At 46.7% G+C, this 23862-nt stretch overlaps 2 protein-coding genes across 2 annotated transcripts in view; both read left to right on the top strand.

The window, feature by feature from the left end:
- RASSF5 (Ras association domain family member 5) overlaps positions 1-23862 on the top strand; it is an 83974-nt gene that overhangs the window by 18519 nt on the left and 41593 nt on the right. The window contains exon 2 of the mRNA XM_003822922.5: positions 14330-14451. Within this exon, the coding sequence (XP_003822970.1) occupies positions 14330-14451 (122 nt within the window). The remainder of the gene's footprint in view (positions 1-14329; positions 14452-23862) is intronic.
- On the top strand, positions 3074-6375 carry LOC106634022 (large ribosomal subunit protein eL8-like). The gene has a single exon (XM_034945401.2). It carries the CDS (start codon positions 5075-5077, stop codon positions 5864-5866), a length of 792 nt encoding a protein of 263 aa, XP_034801292.1. The 5' UTR covers positions 3074-5074; the 3' UTR covers positions 5867-6375.

Below are 23862 nucleotides of genomic sequence, written 5' to 3'. Positions count from 1 at the left end.
TTTTATATATATTATGTATACCATATAGAATACATTTTTTATATATTATGTATACCATATAGAATACATTTTTTATATATTATGTATACCATAGAGAATACATTTTATATATGTTATGTATACCATAGAGAATACATTTTATATATGTTATGTATACCATAGAGAATACATTTTATATGTTATATATATACCATAGAGAATACATTTTATATATGTTATATATACCATATAGAATACATTTTATATGTTATATATATACCATATAGAATACATTTTATATATGTTATATATATACCATACAGAATACATTTTATATATGTGATATATATACCATATAGAATACATTTTATATATGTTATATATACTATATACTATAGTATATCGTATATATACTATATAAATATTTTATATATATTTATATAGTATATATATACTTATATATAAGTATATATAATATAGTATATATAAATATATATTTATAATAATATATAGTATATAATATATAATATAATAATAGTATAAATATATATTTATATAGTATATATAATATATGTAATATTTTATATAGTATATATTATATAATATATATAATATATATAATATAGTATACAGTAATATATAATACTATAATTTTTATAGTGTACATATAATATATATATGGTTTTTTTTTGAGACAGAGTCTTGCTCCGTCGTCCAGGCTGGAGTGCATATGTGTTTATATTTAAAATACATATAAAATATATTATGTATAATATATAAAACATATATTATATATTATGTATAATATATAAAATATATATTATATGTTATGTATAATATATCTTATATATAATATATTTTAATATCTTATATATTATCTATATATAAAAAATAGGGGATGGGGCAAAAGAGATGGGAAGGAGAGCTCTCACTTGTCCTAGCAGGGAGTCAGTTAATACAGTCTATAGTTGAAGCACGGATTGCTAAAAATGGCTCAACACCATTACATTTGTTTATAATACACATGCATACATACACAAACACATGCACACACATGCAGAGGGCAGAGTGGGGACATGCTTCAGGCTACAGCACCCCCAAAGAACAAAGTTGTGGGAACAGGCCATGTGGAGAAGGTGCCAGGGGTCAGGCCTGTCTCCCTTGTCCTGGGTGCCTGGCAGGCGCTCCTCTTACTTCCTGCATCATTTGTCTGAACTTGTTGTGAACTATCCTGCCCTCTCTTCCTCTGCCCACTCCTCCCAAGACACCCCTACTTCAACACACCCAGCCTGGCCTGGCCACAGTACCTTCCTTTAGTTGATGTTTTCAGCCTAGGGATGTGTGGTTGTGTTGGAGATGGATGATTAATGTGCCTGCCCGAGAGGCACACCCACCCACACCCACCCACGTGAGACAGGATGGTGTCCCTGCAGGCCAACCGGGGCACCCAACTTCTGCCAGGCAGGTTGGGTGTGTTTGGGAGGAGGGCACAGGGGACACATCCAGCCTGCCTGGGAATGTGGCTTGGAGAATAAATCACTGATACATTAGATCCAGGGACCCAGGTTCCAGCAAGAATTTTTCTTATTTTTTAGAGATAGGGTCTTACTCTGTCCCCCAGGCTGGAGTACAATGGACCAATCATAGCTCATTACAAGCTTGAACTCCTGGGCTTGAGCCATCCTCTCACCTCACCCACCTAAGTAGCTGGGCCTACAGGCACACACCATCCCCCACCCCACTAAGGTTTTAATTGTTTTGGAGAGCTGTTTTACAAAAACAAAACAAAACAAAACAAAATTGTTTTAATTGTTTTGTTATGTTGCCCAGGCTGGTCCCAAATTTCTGGCCTCAAGCAATCCTCCTGCCTCAGCCTCCCACAGTGCTGGGATTACAGGCCTGAGCTACCTTGAGGGCCCCAGAGGGAATTTTAATATCTGCTTTGGTGTCTGAGCAACAACTGAGCAGATCTTATGCCTTTCCCTTTAGTACAAAATGGTCGCTCAAAAGTATATGTCAATCCCATCCAGCCCTGCCACACAGAAAACTGATACAGTCATTTTGGAAGAGAGTAAAGACCAGGATCTTGGGGTGGTCTTTGGCTCTCTTTCCTGTGCCTCAGTTCAGCAGAGGCTCCCAGCTTCACCCCACCTGTCCAGCACTTTCCCCTTTCACCGGCCTTGGAGGAACCTGCTTCCATAAAGCCCTCCACCCCAACCCACTCTTTTACATGGGAACTCAGCATCTGAACCAAACTAGAGCTTGCTCGGGCGCATCCCCTCTTGGCTGTTCTCACAGACACGACAGCCCCTGCGTGTCAGCTGCCCATCTTGCCTGTCCACATGAGGGGCTGGCCATCTCTGACCTTAGAGTTCCAGGACACTCGTCTTACCATTACATTGACCTTTCCTGTTTGCTTCCTGGCTTGCTTTCTGGCACTGTGTGTGTGTGTGTGTGTGTGTGTGTGTGTGTGTTGGAGCTGGGGCTGGGGTTGTGTGGAGGGAGGGAGCAGTAGTGTGCCTCCAGGCCCTCCGGGCTGGGCTGCAGGATGCTGAATGCCCCCAGGGTGGTCTGTCCTCTAAATCAAGGAACTACAGTAAGTGGTCTCAAGAGAGCTGGGCTTCGCCTCCTTCCTGGAAACATAAGGATGCAGATGTCCTGACCTGGCTGCCTGAACCTTGGAGTGGGGAGTTTCCATTCCCTTGCTGCCAGCCTCACTAGGAGTTTAGCCAGGAGTTTGAAAAACTTATAGATCATGTTGATTTTGGCAATGGCTGCAGACCTCCAGGCTTGACTATCACAGTCTCTCCGCCTTCCCATTCACCAACATGACCTATCCTTCCAGCCCCCCTGCCTTACTCCTCTGAACCCATTAAAGGCAGAAGTTGGAGGGAAGTGGGAGCAGGTGGGAGGAACTCAGATGAGCAGGAAAGTTGCACAGTTCTTCTTACCCTAATACGTTAGAAGAGGACCTGAAAATTGAGAGGGTTTTTGGCTGGCATCACATGCTGAGTCCACAGGAAGCTGGGTGGACTCAGGCATCTCATAGCGTTGAAAATGACAGCTGCCATTTATTGAGCACCTACCATATGCCAGGTGCCGTTGGATGCTTTGCATACATACTGTCTAATTTTGGCAACAAATTTGCTGGCAAGAAAGATACTACCACCGCCATTTGCAGTTGAGGAAACTGAGGCTAACTAAATTCCATAGTTAACTGAGGTTAATTGTCCAGGTGTCTCATACCCAGTTAGAGGGAGGGCTCAGGCCCAAACCCTGATTCATGTGACTCCAGAGTCCAGATTCATTGCACGCCCCAGCACCCGATTGAGTGTTCCATCTTTTCCACCCATTCTCTAAGACCTCTATCACACATGTTAAGCAGTGTGTTTCAAGGGATCACACTATCTGGGTAAGGATTTCTGATGTATGGCTGGTAAGTGGGTGCGCTCTGGTGCCAATCTGTGAGGCAGTTGGTGCTGGGAACTTGGTGTCCATTTTGGTGTCATAGGGAGGGGGTTTGCAGAGGCTGGGCCTCTTTGAGTGGGGAAGGCTGAGAGCCTGCTGTCTTGTGGAGCCTGAACTTGGCTGAAGTGCTGGCCTTTCTGCTGAAATTGTCCTGAGAGCTCAGGACAGGAACCTTTGGCTGCTGCCTGGGTGGTTCCAAGTCTCGCAGATATGGTGTTCCAGAGACAAAGGGGTCATGGATGGAGGACCAGTTCAGAGCAGGCAGACAGTATGGGTGGCTTCAGAAACTCCCAGGATGCTGGCAGCCTCCAAGGCTGAGTGGCTTGATTGAGCTTGGAGGAGAGCTGCGAAGTGGCACATCCCAGGCCCTCCAAAGACAGGACAGAAGCCTCAGGTGAGGTACTCTCCCTGCTCCCTGCTAGGACAGAGGAAAAAGCACTCCTTGCCCAAATCCCTTCAACCCAGGCTCTTTCTGGCCTTGGGCCACCCTGACTCCCATCCCCAGTGAAGCCCATCCCTGGCCTCAAGCAGTGCAGAGTAGGGACCAGGAACAAGTGGAGGGGATGGTTCTGAGGAATGGGCTGTTGAGGAGCAGCCAGGCGTGATGCATCTTCACTCTCCACCCTGCTGCTCGCCAGCTACGAGGCTGCCAAAGGTCATTTATCTCTTCAAGTCTCAATTTCCCTATCTCTAAAATAGGAGTAGACCCAATGAGTTAAAAACTTATGTCCACAAAATAACCTGAATAAAGTTGTTTATAGCAACTTTATTCAGAGTTGCCAAAATTTGGAAGCAACCAAGATGTCCTTCAGTAAGTGAAGAGATGAATAAACTATGGTCATCCAGATAACGGAATATTATTCACCAATAAGAAGAAATGAGTTGTCAAGCCATGAAAAGACAAGGAGCCTCATAAATATATATATAGCTACTATGTACCCACAATTTTTTTAATTAAAAAAAAAGACAGGGAGATAATACTAAGTGAATGCATAGTACTAAGTGAAAGAGCCAATCTGAAAATTGGCTACGTATCTTATGATTCCAACTATATGATATTCTGGAAAAGATAAATCTATGGAAACAGTTAAAAGATCAGGGGTTGCCGGGGTTAGAGAGGAAGAAGGGATAAATAGGCAGAGCACAGCGGGTTTTTAGGGCAGTGAAACTACCCTGCCTGATGCTATAATGGTGAGTGTATGTCATTATACATGTGTCCACAGCCATAGAACGTACAGCACCAAGAGTGAACCCTAATGTAAACTATGGACTCTGGAGATCATGATGAATCAGTGTAGGTTCATCAATTGTGACAAATGTACCACTCTGGTGGGGGATGCTGATAATAGAGGAAGCTGTGCAGCATATGTAGGGGCAGGGGGTATAAAGGAACTTTCTGTATTTCCTGCTCAATTTTACTGTGAACCAACATTGTTCCAAAAAAGTCTATTTTAAAAAAATTAGTGGTAGCCAGGCACAGTGTCTCACACCTGTAATCCTAGCACTTTGGGAGACTGAGACAGGTAGATCACTTGAGGCCAGGAGTTTGAGACCAGCCTGGGCAACATGATGAAACCTTGTCTCTACAAAAAATTAAAAAATTAGCTCTCTCCTCGCATTGCCCAAGATGCTGAAAGGAAAGAAGGCCAAGGGGAAGAAAGTGGCTCCTGTCATGAAGAAGCAGGAGGCCAAGGAAGTGGTGAATCCCCTGTTTGAGAAAAGGCCTAAGAATTTTGGCATTGGACAGGACATCCAGCCCAAAAGAGACCTCACCTGCTTTGTGAAATGGCCCTGCTATATCAGGTTGCAAAGGCAGAGAGCCATCCTCTACAAGCGGCTGAAAGTGCCTCCTGCGATTAACCAGTTCACCCAGGCCCTGGACCGCCAAACAGCTACTCAGCTGCTTAAGCTGGCCCACAAGTACAGACCAGAAACAAAGCAAGAGAAGAAGCAGAGGCCGTTGGCCCAGGCTGAGAAGAGAGCTGCCGGCAAAGGGGACGTCCCCATTAAGAGACCACCTGTCCTTCGAGCAGGAGTTAACACCATCACCACTTTGGTGGAGAACAAGAAAGCTCAGCTGGTGGTGATTGCACATGACGTGGATCCCATTGAGCTGGTCGTCTTCTTGCCTGCCCTGTGTCACAAAATGGGGGTCCCTTACTGCATTATCAAGGAGAAGGCAAGACTGGGATGTCTAGTCCACAGGAAGACCTGTACCACCGTTGCCTTCACACAGGTTAACTCAGAAGACAAGGGCGCTTTGGCTAAGCTGGTGGAAGCTATCAGGACCGATTACAATGACAGATACGATGACATCCACCGTCACTGGGGCGGCAATGTCCTGGGTCCCAAGTCTGTGGCTCACATCGCCAAGTTCAAAAAGGCAAAGGCTAAAGAACTTGCCACTAAACCGGGTTAAATGCACACTGTTGAGTTTTCTGTACATAAAAATAATTAAAATACTACAATTTTTCCTTCAAAAAAAAAAATTAACCAGGTGTGGTGATGTGTGCCTGTAATCCCAGCTACTCAGTGGGAGGATTGCCTGAGCCTGGGAGGTCAAGGCTGCAGCGAGCCATGTTCACGTCACTGCACTTCAGCCTGGGTGGCACAGTGAGACCTTGCCTCAAAAAAAAATAAATACAATAAAATAAAAATTAAAAATTGGGGTAGAAACACATGTTGCCCAGTCATAGTATGGATTATATGAAATAATGCATGTAGAATACCTGGTGTATGGTGGGTACTGAGTAATGGTACCTGATGTCATCACAGTGTGGGTACGTGATTTTTCTTTGTTCCCTTTTTGTGGCATTTTTCCATTAGTAAAGAATATTTTTCCATTATAAAAATTTAAACAATTTAGAAACTATAGAGGTAGGAAAAGCACTTGAAATCCCATCACTCAAAGCAAACATGTGACGTGCCTTCCAGACAGCTCTCTGCATAATGTATAAGTATGTATAGATTTTATATCATTGAAATCATAAAACACAATCTTTTTCCTTTTTTAGATGTATGTTGTGGACATATTTTCATGTTGACCAATATCAATATGCATCATCTTATATAATGGCTACATAGTATTCCATTTCAAAATATAATTATAACTAGTCTTTTGTAGATGGATGTGGGGGTATTGCTAGCATTTTGTTGTCATAAATAACTATGTGATGAACATTTTAGTGACAATATATTTAGATATGAGTAAATACATACCCAGAATAAATTCCTGCAGGAAATTGATACCACCAATAAGGTAGTACCTTCTCATTCCCCCACATCCCCTTTAATACTGGAACTTATTAACTTTGGTTAACAATTTTCTTTTCTGAAACTAGAGTGAGATTTTAGAAGTTCAAATGTTGGAGAAGGGGTGAGTAGAAAAGCAGGGAGGAGGGATGTTCCAGGGGGCCGGCCAGAGGCTTCTCTGCCAAGTGGGGCAGGGTTACCCCTTACAGACTCTAAGCAAGTACACCCAGCCCCTCCCCGCTGCAGGGAGCTGAGCCCTGGGGCCTCCCTTGCTCATAGGGGAGCCATGGAAGGTCTGAGGATGATCAAGACCTTTTCCTTAGGACTGTGATGCACCTCCAGGTGAAGGTCTGGAGGAAGGTCAGTGGGCACTGATGGGGTGTGCACAGACGGGCTTTCGAGATGAGGATGTCTGATGCTGTGGCCACTGGCCAGACAGACTTGGATGTTAGCGAGGTAAAAAGGAGAACTAATATTATTGAACTCCTAGTATGTAGCAAGTGTTGTGTTGTTATTTACATAACTTTCTCATTTGATTCTCAACAACCGTACTGCTATCATCTCCATTTAACAGATGAGGAAACCAAGGCCACTAGAGGTTAGGACACCGGCCTGGGGTCGGATCAGCACTGGCACTCTGGTCTCTCCACTTCAACAAAGGGCAGCAGAGAACCATTCCTTCCTTTAGTCACTGAACCAATTTGTAGTAGTCCCTTTCTGAATGCTTGCTAGTGAATGGGCTTCCCAAACTCGGAGCAGGGCCCAGAGCAAAGGGCTGCAGAAAGGGTCGCATTCAGGAACTGTGGCCGAGGAGATCCGGAGCAGGCGGTGAGGTTGCAGAGGGAACAACTGTGTCTATTGTATGAGAACCTGAGTCTGAAGGGACATCTTGGGGCCAGGTTGAGAGGCGGTATCCTAGCTGGGGGAGCTGGCAGGGTAGAGGCTGCAGGGTGAGGGTGCAGGGGGCTGGAGGTGGTGGAGCTGCCCTGGGATGGTCTGTGAGCAGAGGGCGCTGGAGACCCTCTCTGGGTGTTCTTGGAGCTGCCATAGCTGGTCCAGCCCAGGGGCTCCAGTGGGGCAACGCCCAGTGGAAAAATGGGGGATTCTTAAAGGAGAATCCCCTTGAAAAGGGAGTGAAGACAGGTACCATGAGATGGTGACAGTCCCCACTGACTTATTCAAGAGAATCAGGACAAGCTTTACACCTGCCCTTTTAAAACTTTGGTAAATTGAGCCAGGCACGGTAATCCCAGCACTTTGGGAGGCCAAGGCAGGCAGATCACGAGGTCAGGAGATCGAGAGCATCCTGGTTAACATGGTGAAACCCCGTCTCTACTAAAAATAAATAAATAAATAAATACAAAAATTAGCCGGGCGTGGTGGCGGGTGCCTGTAATCCCAGCTACTTGGGAGGCTGAGACAGGAGAATGGCGTGAACCCGGGAGGTGGAGCTTGCAGTGAGCCAAGTTCACGCCACTGCACTCTAGCCTGGGCAACAGGGCGAGACTCTGTCTCAAAAAAAAAAAAAAAAAAAACCAAAACTTTGGTAAATTGTAATTTTCCAATGCATATTATTTTTTCAGATTTCCCTGTAGTGCCTAAGAACAAAATTATCTTAAAACTAAAAGTGATTTGTGTGCTTGTTTTGGAAATACCTATAGGAATAAGGTTGGTGAGACTCAGGAATCCACATAGCAGAGCAGTGGAAGGAGAGGGTAGGGGATGGATCATTAACTCTTAACTTGGAGCCTCCACCTTCCAGGGCTTCTATGTAGTTCTTGACATCAGGAACCCCATTTAATCCTCATGGCAGCCCTAGGAACTGGCTACTATGATTCCTGTTTTAGGGTAGAGAAAATTAATGCTCAGAGAAGTTCATAACTTACCCAGGGTCACAGAGCTAATTGAGCGGGGCCTGGAGGCCTGGAGGACTTTCTTCAAAGTCCATTCTCTTTCCATGACATCACAGCATAGGCCAGGCTGCTGGTCCTCAGGGAGAGAGGGAAGGGGGTGTTAAGGTTTGCTTAAGATTGGCTTTCTTCAAAAAGGCACAGGGATGTTCAGAGAATGCGCATACGTTCCCGGATTCAGAAGTTGTCCTGCTTTCCCTCAGGCATCGGAAGTTGCTTTGTCCATGCAGAGTGAGAAGCTGCTATTCACTGACCTGGGATTGACCACAGGGGAGGCTGGTAGCTCTGGTGTCATCCGGGCTCAGTCGCCTTGGTGCCCGCCTGGCCCTTACCCACGCCTTGGCCTGGGCTGGAGGAGGGGAGAGTTAAATGGAGAGTTCTATGTTGTCTCTGTATCTTGCATGCAACTCTGGGGTGAAAGGGCCTTAAGGGTTTCTTATCAACAGAATAAGTTCTTATCAACATACCCGTTTTCTGGTTCAGAAAATAGCCACTCAGGCTATGCAGCCACACGGCAGAGGGTGCATGTGTGTGCCTCTGTGTGTGTGTGCATTTGGCAACTGGGTTGGGGCAAAAACTAACATTGGCAGCCCTGGGGATTAAGGGGAGGTTTGTAGCTTCTAAATTTTGGAAAAACAGCCTCCTAGCTGTGGAACTCCTGTGTCCTGTGTAGTTCCACCTTCTGGCTTTACTACTTCAGGGCTACAGTGAAAGAAGTAATGCATCTCTAAGCATAGGCCACCATGGCCTGTGGGCCATGTTTGAGGTGGTGAACTTGGCGGTAACCTTCAGGGACTGTGAAGCCCAGAAGCAGGCCTGGTAGAAGTAGGCAGGCCGTCTTGGCTTCAGTTTACCACTCCCTAGCCTCCTGGTCCTGTCCTGCCGGCCCACTGTGATCTCTGGAGGAGGTTTCCACTAGAAACCGCCATCTGTTTGGGCCTAAGGGCTCTGTGCTCCTAATATGGCCCAGGGAGGGTCCGTGTTGTGGATTGAACTGGGCTTTCCCCAAAAATGATAAACTTAAGTCCTAACGCCCAGGCTGAGCATGGTGAATCATGCCTGTAATCCCAGCACTTTGGGAGACTGAAGTGGGAGGATCACTTGAGGCCGGGAGTTTGATACCAGCCTGGGCAACATAGAGAGACCCTGTTTCAACAGCAACAAAAAAATCAACTGGGCATGGTGGCACACACCTGTAGTCCTAGCTACTCAGGACACTGAGGTAGGAGGATGGCTTGAGCCTAGGAGTTCGAGGTTATAGTGAGCTATGGTCATGCCACTGTACTCCAACCTGGGTGAGAGAGTGAGACCCTGTCTTAAAAAAAGAAAAAAAAAAGTTCTAACCCCCAGTAGTTGAGAATGCAACCTTATTCGGAAACATGGTAGTTGCAGGCGTCATTAAGATGAGGTCGCACTGGAGTAGGATGGCCTCCTAATTCAAGATGACTGGTATTCTTATAAGAAGACAGAAGCACAGGGAGAACGCCACGTGACGATGGACGCAGAGGCTGGAGTCATGCAGCTGCACACCAAGGAATCCAGCAAATCATCAGAAGCCAGAAAGAGGCAACACAGGACTCTCCTGCATATTTCAGAGCTGGCCTGGCCCAGCCAACACTTGATTTCAAGCTAGCCTCCAGAACTGCGAGACAGTAATTTTCTGTTTAAGTCACCTGGTTCATGGTACTTGGTTCCAGTGGTCCTGGGTGCTGAGGTCCTTGGCCCTCCATCCCAGCTCCTGGTTGTGGCTCCCTTCTGGGGAGAGGGGCTCCTATTGTGGTTTGTCTCCTTCATTTCCCTTTACAGTTGCCTCCTTCTATATACTTTCATAGGCCCCTCTTCCAAATCCTGGAAGCACATTTAATTTCCTCAAAGCATCCCCTAGCAATAGGTATAGGGGCTGTCATTGGAAGGAAAGGCTACAAAGGGGAAAGGATCATTTGATTTTACAGATGGCAATGTCAATATCAAGAAATGCCTGTTCTCCCGGAGAAACTACAGCTAGAACCTACAAATATTGCTCCTTAATCTGTTGCTGCCTCTTGTTGGCAAGATCCTTGTCCTCTTTAGTGATGACAGAATCCCCTGCCTCCTCTTGGCCCCTGTGATAAGGTCACAGGATTTACCTGGAGTCTCATCTCCTCTGGAAGCTCCCCAGAGCTGTCTGCACCCTGAAGCCCTCCCTGCCCGCTCTGGCTGGCAACTGTCTCTAGTTGAGCAAGCTTCCTAGGTCTGTGCCACAGCCAGGCCCCTGCTTTGGGCTGTCTCTGTTGTTAGTTATCTTTTCACATGTGCGTCCCATCTGCCCAGTGAGCCTGGGTTTCCCAGGTTTCTTGTCTAATTCATCCTCACCCTCGGGCTAGCACAGAGCACGAGGAAGCCCCCATGCTCCAGACATTGATGCTGCTGCCAGAGGCGATGGCACTAGCTGTCCAGGGAGGGCTGAACCCTTCCTTCCTAGAAGCCATGCTCCACCCAGAGTTTCACTTTTCCCTCCCTCCTTCCTCATCCAAACTGAGCACCTGGCCGGGTGCGGTGGCTCACACCTGTAATCCCAGCACTTTGGGAGGCAGAGGTGGGCAAATCGCTTGAGCCCAGGAGTTCGAGACCAGCCTGGGCAAAATGGTGAAACCCTTTTTTAATTAGCCAGGTGCAGTGGTGGGCGCCTGCAGTACCAGCTACTCAGGAGACTGAGGTGAGCCCGGGAGGTGGAGGTTGCAGAGAGCCACGATAGTGCCACTGCACTGCAGCCTGGGTGGCAGAGTGAAACCTTGCCTCAAAAAGAAAAAACAAAAAACAAAACATAAATTGAGCACTAGCTGAAGGCTGTGGAGGACAGTGGAATACCAAGGGCAGGGGTTGGTTTGGTTTGGCAGCAGCTGGTGACGAGCTGCCTTAAGGGAACTGTGGTCTGTGGAGAATTAACCACTGGGTCTAGTGGAATGTGGCTCTGTCTTTGGAATCTCATGGGTCTCCCCAATCCCTGAAAATGTCAGGCCTGCAGGCTGTTGCTTTTGGGTTTGGAGAAAGGCATGGGGGCTCTGACTTCATCTCTGCTGGCCTAAAAGCCCTGGGCTTGGCATTTCCAGGACCAGGAAGTATGAAGATGTGCTTCAGAGGTTTTGCTGCAGCCTGTGATTACATGGTCCGATGGAACAAAGTCTTTGGTGCTCAAACATGCTTCTTATAAAATCCCAGAACACTTCTCAGAGTCTTCTGCTACTTAGTGTTGTCCAGCTCAGCATGGTGATGTTTTCAGGGGGTGTGTGTGTGTGTGTCTGTGTGTGTGTGTGTGTGTGTGTGTGTGAGATGGAAATTGAGAGATTGAGATGCACAGGTGGACATAGACTGCCTGTGCCAACAGGACAAGGAGCTAAAAGAGGAGGAGAGAGAAATTCCTCCTCTCCCAGGTGCCTTCCCATTTGTGAGTTATGGCAGCTGTCATCACCGTGGAGTTGGGCGAGCTTTCAGTCCTTCCTCCTTTTCCTTGCTGCCATTTCTTGGCATCCTCAGAGCATTCTTCATCGCTCAGAGCTCTACCAGAGCCTTACAGGTGTGTCCCAGGGCCAGTGCCAGGAACAATGCTGCCCATTGTGGGTTCTGGCCTCAGTGCTCCCTTATCAAAGCCCTGGTATTTCTGGGCACTGCGGGCAGAAGTTTGGCCTGCACTTCCCTTTGTACCCTTCACCTTACTAAAGGGGAGGCTGTTTTTGTGCTGAGCAAGAGGTCTCCCACGGAGGACCAGAAATGCATGTGGGTGCCTGCAGGTAGATGGGTGCATGCCCCAGGGAATTGACTTCATTCATTTCTGTCTCCAAGTGAGAGGAGGAGGGAGGCGTAGAGAAGCGTGGGATCTGAAGGAGAGGATATTGGTGGGCTTCACTTTCGAGCACAAAGGAGATGAGCAGTGAAGGTTCCAGACGGTGTTACAGAAAGGTGGTCAGGCCATGGGTAGGAAGGTCATGCGGTTCTGGGATCTCTGTGTGTCCCCACATTTGTCAGGGTGCTCCCCTACGGACATTAGTGGCAAAACCCGTGCAAGAAACATGGCCCAGGTGCTTATCTTTGGGGGAGTAAGGGAAGGGGCAGCTGGGGAGAGGGGGGTGTCATTCCAAAGCTCCCCAAAAGTGGGGAGAAAAGGAGCCATCACCCCTCTGCCAAGATAGAGTGTGCTGTGGTGGCTTTTAAAAATCGACACCAAATGTACTGAATTTTTGGAGCTTGTTAGAAGGAAGGAAAAGCATTTCGAGGTGCCTGAGCCCTTATCAACAAAAAGTGGCCCCCTAATCCCCAGGTATGCAATCAAGTCCAGGCTGTCACGACTCCTGCCACAAAACCCGCCCACCCTAACCCATCCTCATGACTTGCCTTCACAGTCCAGAAGGAAAATTTATGAGATTCCAGCGCCTAGAAGGCTGGGCCTTCTGGCCGAGCTGAGGCACCTCCAGAATAGGTGACTCCAGCTGACCTGGCAGCTATCTGTGAGGACCACACCTCAGATCCGAGCATTTTGCCTGCGGATGGACTTGTGTTACTTTCTTCTGCTGCCACCTTGTCTTCACTACCCCCCACCCCCGCTCCCCTGCCCTCCCCTCGCCTCCCTGAGTCTCCTGCTGCCTTTGACTTCACCTCCCTTCTGCCAGGAGGCTCCAAAGAGAGCCCTTGAGAAAGCTGGAAAATACTAGCAGCCTTGGTGCTGCCACCAATGAGCTGTGTGTCATTGGGCACCTCACTTTTTCTCTCTGGCCTCAGTTTCCCCATCTCTAAGGTAGTCCCCAAAGCTCTTTTCAACTCTGGTCACTAAGTCTCTGCTTCCATGGAAGTGAACATTGTCGACGGAATGTGCTTCACCCGCTGAATCCCCGGATCTGGGATGTGGTCTGTGGGCTATTTCAGCTGCATTCAGAGTAGCATCCCCACATTCTAGCCTAGGCGGGGTCAGAGAGAGGTAACAGCACTTCCTGCTGATGATAATGCCTTTGTCTCTGGAAGCACTTTTAATTCTTCAAGATATGTCCTCCTTTATAACTAGAAGCAGGCAGGGCAGCTATTACCCATACAGGCTGAGTATCCTTTATCTGAAATGCTTGAGACCAGAAGTGTTTCTGATTTTGGTCTTTTTTCAGATTTGGGAATACGTATGATACCAGTCAAGCATCCCAAATTTGAAAATCAAAAATCCGAATTGCTCCAGTGAGCACTTCCTTAGAGTGTCATGTCGATGCTCAAAGAGTTTCAGATTTTGGAGCATCTTGGAGATCTGATTTTCAGCTTGGGGATGCACAACCTGTATTTTACAGATTGGCAACATAAGGCCCAGAAAAGTCAAGTCCTTCCCCAGGGATTTATGGGCGCTGGTGATTAATGTAAAGTGGTAGAAAGAGCACCAGTCTGGGAGGCAGAAGTTCTGACCTTGAGAAAGTAACTCGGTCTCTAGGCACCGATTTTCTATCTGTAAAATGGAAATAATAATGATTGCAGAGTCACACAAAGTAATGCAGGTGAAAGCAGTTTGCAAACGCGTAGAGCACTTAACTTGCATCCTTCCTGGGGGATCCGAGAGCAGGGTGACATTCTCACGCTGTCTCCCGCCCCACCACTTCTCTCCTGCACTGCTCTTCCCGCTGGGAACTAATGCAATCTCCAAGGTTATTTCTCTGGGTGAAAGTGGGGAGGAATCCTGCCTGTCCTCTAATCTCCCTTTTGTTCTTTACCTCCAGACTGTAAATTCACCTGTCACCCAGAATGCCGCAGCCTGATCCAGTTGGACTGCAGTCAGCAGGAGGGTTTATCCCGGGACAGACCCTCTCCAGAAAGCACCCTCACCATGACCTTCAGCCAGGTAGGTGCCAAAGCTCTCGTACCAAGCTGGGAACAGCCTCTGCAGGTGCCCCGGGCTCCACTTTCTCTCCCAGGAGCTCTGGTGAGCAGGAGGTGGCATGAGGCCTCAGATTCCACATGCACTGGATGGAGTTCACAGACACCCTGTTCCAAGGGGACTAGGGGAAGTGACACAGAGAACTCTGAAGATACTCAGAAGTCCCCTGTAGTTCTCCCCAAGTACAGAGCCTATTGTGGCTTAGGGCTCTGAGCCAGAGTTGTGGGTATGAGTGAGCAGTGGGGTGGCTTCCAGAGAAGCCTTCTGATGGTCCCTAAAGGCCTCATAGCCCTGGGACAGTGGGGATGCTGGGGCTGAGGCATCTCAAGCACATTGTCCAGCCAGGCCAGCCCAACCTTCAGAGGGGCTGGGCAAATGTTCTCTCCCTGTGTTAAAGAACCAGAAAATTGATGTCCAAAGCAGCTTTTGGTTCTGGGTTTTGTAAAGACACTTGAACTGTGATGTATCTGAACTTTTATTTCTAGGATTTAGAATGGAGACAGAGGAGTGTGTTTATTGCTTCTTGCATTGAACAAGCATTTATTGAGTATCTACTGTGTACCAAGCATGGGTGAGAGTTGGGGTAATAAATGATACGTCACAATTCTTGTCCTCAGACAGCTTACATTCTGGCAGGGGAGGCAGAATACCAACAAATAGCATACACTGTGATGCATGTTGCAATAAAAGTATGAACCAAGTGTTTGGATATATAGTGCAATTGTTTCTGCTGGGAGAAATCAGGGAAGGCTTCCCGGAGGAGGTGATGTTTGATTTAAGCCTTAATGTGTGGGTTGAAGGTTGCGAGTCAGGGAAGTAAGAATATCATCCTTTAATTCATTTAACAAATAAGTTTCGAGTGTTCACCATGTGCCAGGCCCAGGAATGCTGAGGATTTAATGATGAAAATTACAGACATGGTTTCTACACATCCGGTGCTTACAGTAGGGTAAGGGAGTGAGACTTTAAACAAATATATCCTGTGTCTCTGACGGAAAATCTCAAGGTGCTCTGAGAAACTATATTGGGGGACCCAGGTGCTGGATGGGAGACTCACGAGCAGCCCCCCGGTCTCCGGAGTAGCCATCACATGCTTTTTCTGGAACACAATCAACAGTGTTCAAATGCCTAATTCACCATGGGTGTTACCAGCCTCCCAGCTGTTCCCTCACGCCTTTCTCTCTCCCTGGAAAAAGAATTATTAGAAAGCAAGAATGATATATGTTTTTATAAGGGTGATGCTGGATTAGTTCTAAAAAGTATATTTTAAAACTCTGCACATCGCTCCACAGACGTTGGAATAGTAACTATTTCTGGTGTAGCCTGAATGTAACCAGGCCTCTTGGAAGGGCCTTACCCTTAGCAGGAACTGTCTACCCAGGATGGGGCACAGGGAAAGGAGAGGAGGCACATCTGGCCCCCAAAAGTGCTGATGGGCAATGCAGATGTTTCCTGAAGGTTTTCCTCAGAAGATAGAGGGAGGAGGTTACATAGTACACCATATAGCAACATTTCCTAAAAATCTTATTGAAACAGCCTTTTCTGGTCTCAATTTGCTTTTCTCTTTGGGAGCTTCCAAGTGTCTCTTCTTTCTGATCTCCTCAGCCCTGCACCCCACCCTGGAGCCTGGCTGTCCCCATTACTTCTTGGGTCTCCTCTTTGGGTCTCTTTCTGTTCCTTCCTTTAGAGCAGCAGGTCTCAAAAGGCGGCAATTTTACTCACCCCCTAGGACATTTGTCTGGAGACATTTTTGGTTGTCACAACTTAGAGGATGCTACTGATTCTAGAAGAGGCCAGGAATGCTGCTAGCCGGCCTGTTTTGCATAGAACAGCCCCCCACAACAAAGAATTATCTGACCTCAAATGTCAGTTGGGCCACGACTGAGAAACCCTGCCCTAGAGTGGGCTAGCCAGCTTCCGAGTGTGGCAGGCAAAAGGCCCAGGGAAGGCCTGGAGTTGGCTGGATTCGTTGTCTCATCCTCCAAATGTCAGCAGTGAAGAGATGCTTTCATGTCTGAGTTTTTGGAAACAGAGTGACCCCCTTTCCTCTGCTGGAGAGAGGAGTCAACCTTGGAACCCTCTGGCAAGTGAAATCAGGGCTTGTCTAGAGCAGAAGCACCACTGAAACATTGCAGAGGAAGGAGCCAAGAACCCCGCGTGGGAGCTGAACAGCCCCCAGTGGGCAAACAGCCTGGCATGGGGTTTGCTCCTGGGCTGGCCGGATCAGGCTGCTGCTGTATTTGCCTTGGACAGGCCTGCCTGCATGCTTCAGCAGAACTGGGGCAGGACCCAGCCCTCTATCAATAAAACCTGGGCCCTGCTCCAGGCCCACTTGCCTCTTCTAAAAAGCCTGTTTGTGCTCATTTCCGCCTTGGCTTGATTTTCTGTTAAATCTCAAGATGGAGCTTTCTTTCACCTTGACATCATCACCTGGGCTGAGCTAACTTCATGTGCTAGTGCTGTTTTCTTGGGGGATTTAAGGGAGCAGGGGCTCAGATGTGAGCTCAGCTACTTCTGGGTATATATGTCTTAGGGGGTTCTCATCTCAGTGGCATTTCTCCTCTCTCTATTTTTTTTTTTTTTTTTCCTGAGACAGAGTCTCACTCTGTTGCCTAGGCTGGAGTGCAGTGGCACGATCTCAGCTCACTGCAACCTCCACCTCCTGGGTTCAAGCAATTCTGCCTCACTCAGCCTTCTGAGTAGCTGAGATTACAAGTGTGCTCCACCATGCCCGGCTAATTTTTGTATTTGCAGTAGAGATGAGGTTTCACCATGTTGGCCAGGCTGGTCTCGAACTCCTGACCTCAAATGATCCACCCGCCTTGGCCTCCCAAAGTGCTGGGATTACAGGTGTGAGCCACTGCGCCCGGCCCTCTCTGCTCTTTAAGGAAAGAAAATCATTTATTTTCCTCCATCCAGAGAGAACCATTCTTTATTAACATTTTTATATGTTCTTCCTGAACATTCATACATTTTTCAAAACATGATTGAGATCATCCTGTAGATAAGTATTTGGCCTCAACATTTCAAAAGCAACAATCCCAAGGTTCTGTCTTGTCTCTGCCATGCCACAGGGAGGCAGCTGGGGAGGAAGGAGGGACAGGTGTGGAAGCGGGCAGGAATGAGCTCAGAATCCCCAGTGGCAAACTCAAAAGGCCATTGGAAACAGGCATCAGAAACCGAGGAAGGCCGCTGGGAGCTGTCTGTGCTTTTGTCAACCACAGAAATGAGGGTTTTGGAGTTTCTCCTTAAAGATCTCTGAGGTCTCTGATATCTGACTTTTCCTTGGGCACCCATGCGTGACCAAGCAAATCTCCTTCAAGTCTACCCTAGACCCCTTTTTCAGTTTAAGCCTCATTTGCTAAGGAACATCATCGCTATTGGCTAAAGACCACAATCAGTTACCCAAACAGCTGCAGTTCTTCTATTTAGGATTATACCCCAAAGAATTTATACTTCTGGTGGTCTTAACGGTGCTCTTATCCTGTTACCCCTGGGAGGAAAAAAGCCCTCAGTGGCTCCTGGTGCCCTCACGATGAAGTGAGGCCTCTGATGGCTTGGTTCAGTCCTTTCGCTGCCTATGGAGAAGCTGGCCCCAAGAGAAGAAGTCTTTGTCCTTGCCCACCACTGGATTCTCATTATCACCCACTGCAGCCCAGGGCAACCCCGGCAGCTCTGTCCCTTTGGCCTTGGGTGCCGCTTTTCTTGGTACATGGAATGCACAGATTGCAAGAGAGAAACATAAGCACTATTCCTTCCACTCCAATCCCTTGCAGCCAGTGCTCAAATTTTATGCCAGCAGGCCCAGAGTCCTACCCCTTCCTCCTGACCCTCCAGAGTCCCTGATATGGTTTGGATGTGTGTCCCTTCCAAATCTCATGTGGATGTGTGGCCTCCAATGTTGCAGGTGGGACTGTTGGGAGGTGTTTGGGTCATGGGGGTGGATCCCTCATGAATGACTTGGTGCTGTCCTGCAATAATGAATGAGCTCTCGCTCTATTAGTTCACACAAGAGCTGGTTGTTTAAGACAACCCTAGCATCTCTTTTTTGCTATCTCTCTCGAATGTGACACGCCTGCTCCCCCTTCCCCTTCTACCATGAGTAAAAGCTTCCTGAGGCCTCCCCAGAAGCCAAGCAGATGCTGGTGTAATGCTTGTACAGCCTGAAGAACCCCAAGCCAAATAAACCTTTTTTCTTTATAAATTACCCAGCCTCAGGTGTTCCTATATAGCAACACAAAACGGACTAAGACAGTTCCTGGGCAGCAACCTCGGAAACCAGGCTCCCAGGCCCTCAGCTGCAAAGGCCAGCCCCTCCCATGGCCATTCCCAGACCACACTCAGGCACTTTCCCCACTCAGGACTCAGGCCCTGCTCATGTTCCACCTGTCTACTATTTACTTAACATTTCTCTTTAAATAGACTTATTTTATTAAATTTAAATAAACTTACGTTAAAGGAAATTTTAAAATATCCTTGAATCACTGGTTTGATGTACTTAGGAATTTTTTCTCAGCACACATTAAATGAATACTTATAATTTCTTTTAATATGTGTCTAAGGACTGCCTCAAATTTACTCCACAAATATTTATTAAGCCAGGCACTAGCCAGGCACAGTGGCTCACACCTATAATGTCAGCACTTTGTGAGGCCAAGGCAGGAGGATTGCTTGAGCCCGGGAGTTTGAGACCAGCCTGGGCAACATAGCAAGGCCTTGTCTCTACTAAAAATTAAAAACATTGGCCAGGTGTGGTGGTGTGCATCTGTAGTGCTAGCTACTTGGGAGGCTGAGGTAGGAGGACAGCTTGAACTGAGGAGAAGGAGGCTACAGTGAGCTATGATCATGCCACTGTACTCCCATCTGGGCGGCAGAGTGAGACCTTGACTAAAAAAAAAAAAAAAAAAAAAAAAACCCAGGCACTGTTCTAAAGTCCTTTCAGGTGTCATTTGTGGGAGATGCTGCCCTATCGAGGCCACTCTCTTTGGCCATCTGGTGCCTGGACTACCAGGGCACTGGGTCCAGGGAGTGCCTAAGGGGCAGTGTGAGCAGTGGAGAGAGCTCCTGGGATGCTGAGAAGGAATTGCCAGCTGTTCTTACCAATACCAAGGTGCTCTTCCAAAGGAGACTTGGATCTGTATATACTGATACGGAATTGTGCAGCATGAATGCAGGTCCCTCCACGGTACACATAGGACCAAGCCATTTGTATTTTGCTTGCATATATACACGTGTGTGTGTATGTGTGTGTGTGTGTGTGTAAATGCAGAACGAGGGCCTGGTAGTGCTCAGCTAACTACTGAAAGAGATTTCACCCTGGAAGGGGGTGAACGTTGAAAGGGGTAGAGTGAGCCTCTCACATTTTGCCCTTTGTTTCTGTGTTGTTTGAATAGCCAAATGCTTTTCATATGTTCCTAATGTCATTTTTTATTTTTATTTTTTGATATTGAGTCTTGCTCTGTCACTAGGCTGGAGTACAGTGGTGCAATCTGTGCTCACTGCAACCTCCGCCTCCTGGGTTCAAGAAATTCTCCTGCTTCAGCCTCCTGAGTAGCTGGGATTACAGGTGTGCACCACCATGCCAGGCTAATTTTTGTATTTTAAGTAGAAACAGGGTTTCACCATGTTGGCCAGGCTGGTATCGATCTCCTGACCTTGTGATCCGCCTGACTCGGCCTCCCAAAGTGCTGGGATTACAGGTGTAAGCCACCGCACCTGGCCCTAATGTCATATTATTAAAAGGCAGTAAATGTTTTCTTAAAACACAGACCCTTGGCCTGGGTGACTGAATAGCTAGGTTCTAATCCAGATTGTGTCGACGAAATACTTGACATATGAGCCAGGACAAGCCTCTTAGTTTCTTTGAGTCTCAGGTTTCTCCTCTGAGAAATGGGACCCTGTGAGGCTCCAGCGAGAAGAGGTGTGTGAAAGCATGAGTGGACAAAAGCATGAGTATTCTAGGTGGCAGTCCTGGACCATCTCTGGTACCTCTAACAGTCTTGCTAGATGTAGATTTTTTAACTGTGTAACTCCTGTGATGAAAGCCCTCAGGGGCTTCCCATTGCCCTCAGAATGAGTCTAAATCTGGATTAGCACACACAACCCTTAGGTCTGGCTCTGCCAACTCTCCAAAACACCAGAAAGTAGGGTTATTGTCCTGGATATAAAACCAGGACTCTCTGGCTTTGTGGTTTGGGTGGACATTTTTTGCTATAAGGTTTATGACTATTGTTGAGGCCCCAAGTCACTATTCCACCCTGTGGATGAGTCTCTGTCCCCACTCACCAAAGGGGCAGATGGCTTCCAGGGTTCCAGGATAGATCAGCCCGGCCAGCCAGCATTTCAGCCTTGCAGGTCCCTGCTGCCTTTCTGCCTACACCCCCAACCCCAAACACTGTCAAGCCTTAGCAGGGCCCCTGCTGCAATCACCCCTCACCCCCTGCAGCAGAGTAGTGACTCCGCTGGCTTGGAGTTCTGTGCTTCCTGGCTCCCAGTCCTTTGCTCCCTCCTGCAGACATGCCACTGTCTGCATTAACGCGGTCTCTACCTTTCCAGACCCTTGAGAAAAAAAAAAGCTCCTGCGGCCAGTCCTGCCTTGTCCCTCAGCCCAACAGCCACGTGTTGAACCCAGGATGACCACATGGGGGAGCGAGAGAGCAAGAAGAAATGCGCCTAAAAGGGCAGGTGCTGGGGGTGGGGGGATGTGTCCTTTCCTGAGGCCCCGGGCTACCTAACACACTTGATAGACCTACCTGCACATCTCTCAGGAAGTGCAGGGTCTTGGGTCCCTTCTGGAAGCTTCAACACATGTTAATTGAACTGTGACTGATAACAACAGTAGCTGACATTTGTTGAGGCATACCTGTGTTCTGTCTACTCATTTCATTTATTATTGAAAGAAGTGTTGAAATCTCCAACTATAATTGTGGATTTGTGCATTTCTCTTTACAGTTAATATGCCTGTATTTTGAAGCTCCATTATTAGGTGCATAAACTTTTAGGAATTTCTTGTATTTTTTTTTTTTTTAACAGACAGGCTGGAGTGTAGTGGTGCTCATTGTAGCCTTGAACTCCTGGGCTCAAGTGAACCTCCAGCCTCAGCCTCCCAAGTAGCTGGTACTACAGGTGTGTGCCACCATGCCTGAATATTTTTTGAGTTTTTTGTAGAGATGGGGTCTTGCTCTGTTGCCCAGGCTGATCTTGAACCCCTGGCCTCAAGCAATCCTCCTAAAGTGCTAGGATCACAGGCACAAGTCACCACACGGGATACTTTTAGGATTATTATGTCTGCTTAGTTAATTGACCTGTGTATCATTATGAAATGACCTTCTTTATCCCTGTTAACATTCTCTACTATGAAATCTACTTTGTCTAATATTAACATAGTTACTGCAGCTTTCTTTTAATTACCATTAGCATGGCATTCCCTAATCTACCCTTTCATTTTTAGGCTATGAGTCTCTTTATATTTAAAGATCATTTCTTATAGGCAGCAAATAGTTGGATCTTGTTTTTTTTTAAACCAATCTGCTCATCTCTACCCTTTGAGTATTTAGATCATTTGCATTTAATGTGATTATTGATATAGCTAGATTTTTTTTTTTTTTGAGACAGTCTTGCTCTGTCACCCAGGCTGGAGTGCAGTGGCGCGATCTCGGCTCATGATATAGCTAGATTTTAAGTCTATCTTCTTACTACTTTTTTTCTTTTCTTTCTTCTTTTTCTTTTCTTTTTTTTTTTTTTTTTTTTTTTTTTTTGAGACAGGATCTCATTCGGTCACCCAGGATGGAGTGCAGTGACACAATCATGGCTCACTGCAGCTTCAACCTCCCCAAGCTCAGGTGATCCTCCACCTCAGCCTCTCGAGGAACTGGGACTACACATGCACCACCACACCTGGCTGACTTTTTTGTACTTTTCGTAGAGACCGGGTTTCGCCATGTTGCCCAGCCTGGTCTCAAGTGATCAGGGGCTCAAGTGATCCTCCCACCTCAGCCTCCCAAAGTGCTGGGATTATGGGTATGAGCTACTGCACCCAGCCGGCTATTGGTTTTCTATGAGTATTCTATCTGTTCTTGGTTCGCTTTTTCTTTTTTTCTTTCTTGCCTTCTTTTGGACTAATTGAATGTACTTTATGATTGCATTTTATCCCATTTGTTGCCTACAAGCTTTAACCCTTTGTTTTGTTATTTTAATGGTTGTCTTAGCGTTTACAGTATATAAATGGTCCTTAATTTATGGGATTACATCCCAATAAACCCACTGAAAGTTGAAAATATCTGAAGTCAAAAATGCATTTAATACACCTAACCTACCAAACAACATGGCTTACCCTAGCCTATCTTAAATGTGATCAGAACACTTACATTAGCCTACAATTGGGCAAAATCATCTAACACCAAACCTATTTTCTTATGAAGTGTTGAATATCTCATGTAATTTATTGAATGCTGACCTAAATTATGGTTTCTATCAAATGTGCATCTCTTTAGCACCATCTTAAAGTTGAAAAATCATAAGTAGGACCATTGTAAGGAGGGAACCATCTGTACATCTTTAGCTTATCACAGTCTACCTGTCAAATGATACTATGCCATGTCATGTATAGTATAAAACCCTGGCTAGGCACAGTGGCTCACACCTGTAATCCTAGCACTTTGGGAGGCTGAGGTAGGAGGGTCACTTGAGCCCAGGAGCTCGAGACCAGCCTGGGCAACATAGTGAGACCCTGTCTCTATTTTATACCAAAAAAAAATTTAAAAAAAGAAAAGAAAAGACAAAAATGATAGTATCCTTCCATTTCTCATCTACAGACCTTTGTACCATTCTTGTCCTGTATTTTATTTTCACATATACTACAAGCCAGGGGTCCCAGCCCCCAGGGCCACACACATGGCCTTTTAGGAATCAGGTTGCACAGCAGGAGGTGAGCAGTTGGAGAGCAAGCCACGCTTCATCTGTATTTACAGCCACTCCCCATGGCTTGCTTTACAGCCTGAGCTCTGTCTCCTTGTAGACCAGCGGCAGCATTAGCTTCTCGGAGGAGCCTGAACCCTATTGTGAACTGCGCATGCGAGGGATCTAGGTTGCGTGCTCCTTATGAGAATCTAATGGCTGATGATCTGTCACTGTCTCCCATCACCCCCAGATGGGACCGTCTAGTTGCAGGAAAACAAGCTCAGGCCTCCCACTGATTCTACATGATGGTGAGTTGTATAATTATTTCATTATATATTGCAATGTAATAATAATAGAAATAAAGCGCACCATAAATGTAATGCACTTGAGTCATCCCCAAACCACCAGCCCCACCCCGGTCCATGGAAAAATTGTCTTCCACAAAACCAGTCCCTGGTGCCAAAAAGGTTGGGGACC

Source organism: Pan paniscus, chromosome 1 (genome assembly GCF_029289425.2).
Source record: "Pan paniscus chromosome 1, NHGRI_mPanPan1-v2.0_pri, whole genome shotgun sequence".
Lineage (NCBI taxonomy): Eukaryota > Metazoa > Chordata > Mammalia > Primates > Hominidae > Pan > Pan paniscus.
The sequence above is the reverse complement of the archived record's forward strand: the minus strand, read 5'-3'. Positions and strand labels throughout refer to the sequence as shown.

Bases quoted from the DNA above. Each gene is read 5' to 3' on its own strand.
- LOC106634022 (XM_034945401.2), top strand. From the start codon at position 5,075: ATGCTGAAAGGAAAGAAGGCCAAGGGGAAGAAAGTGGCTCCTGTCATG.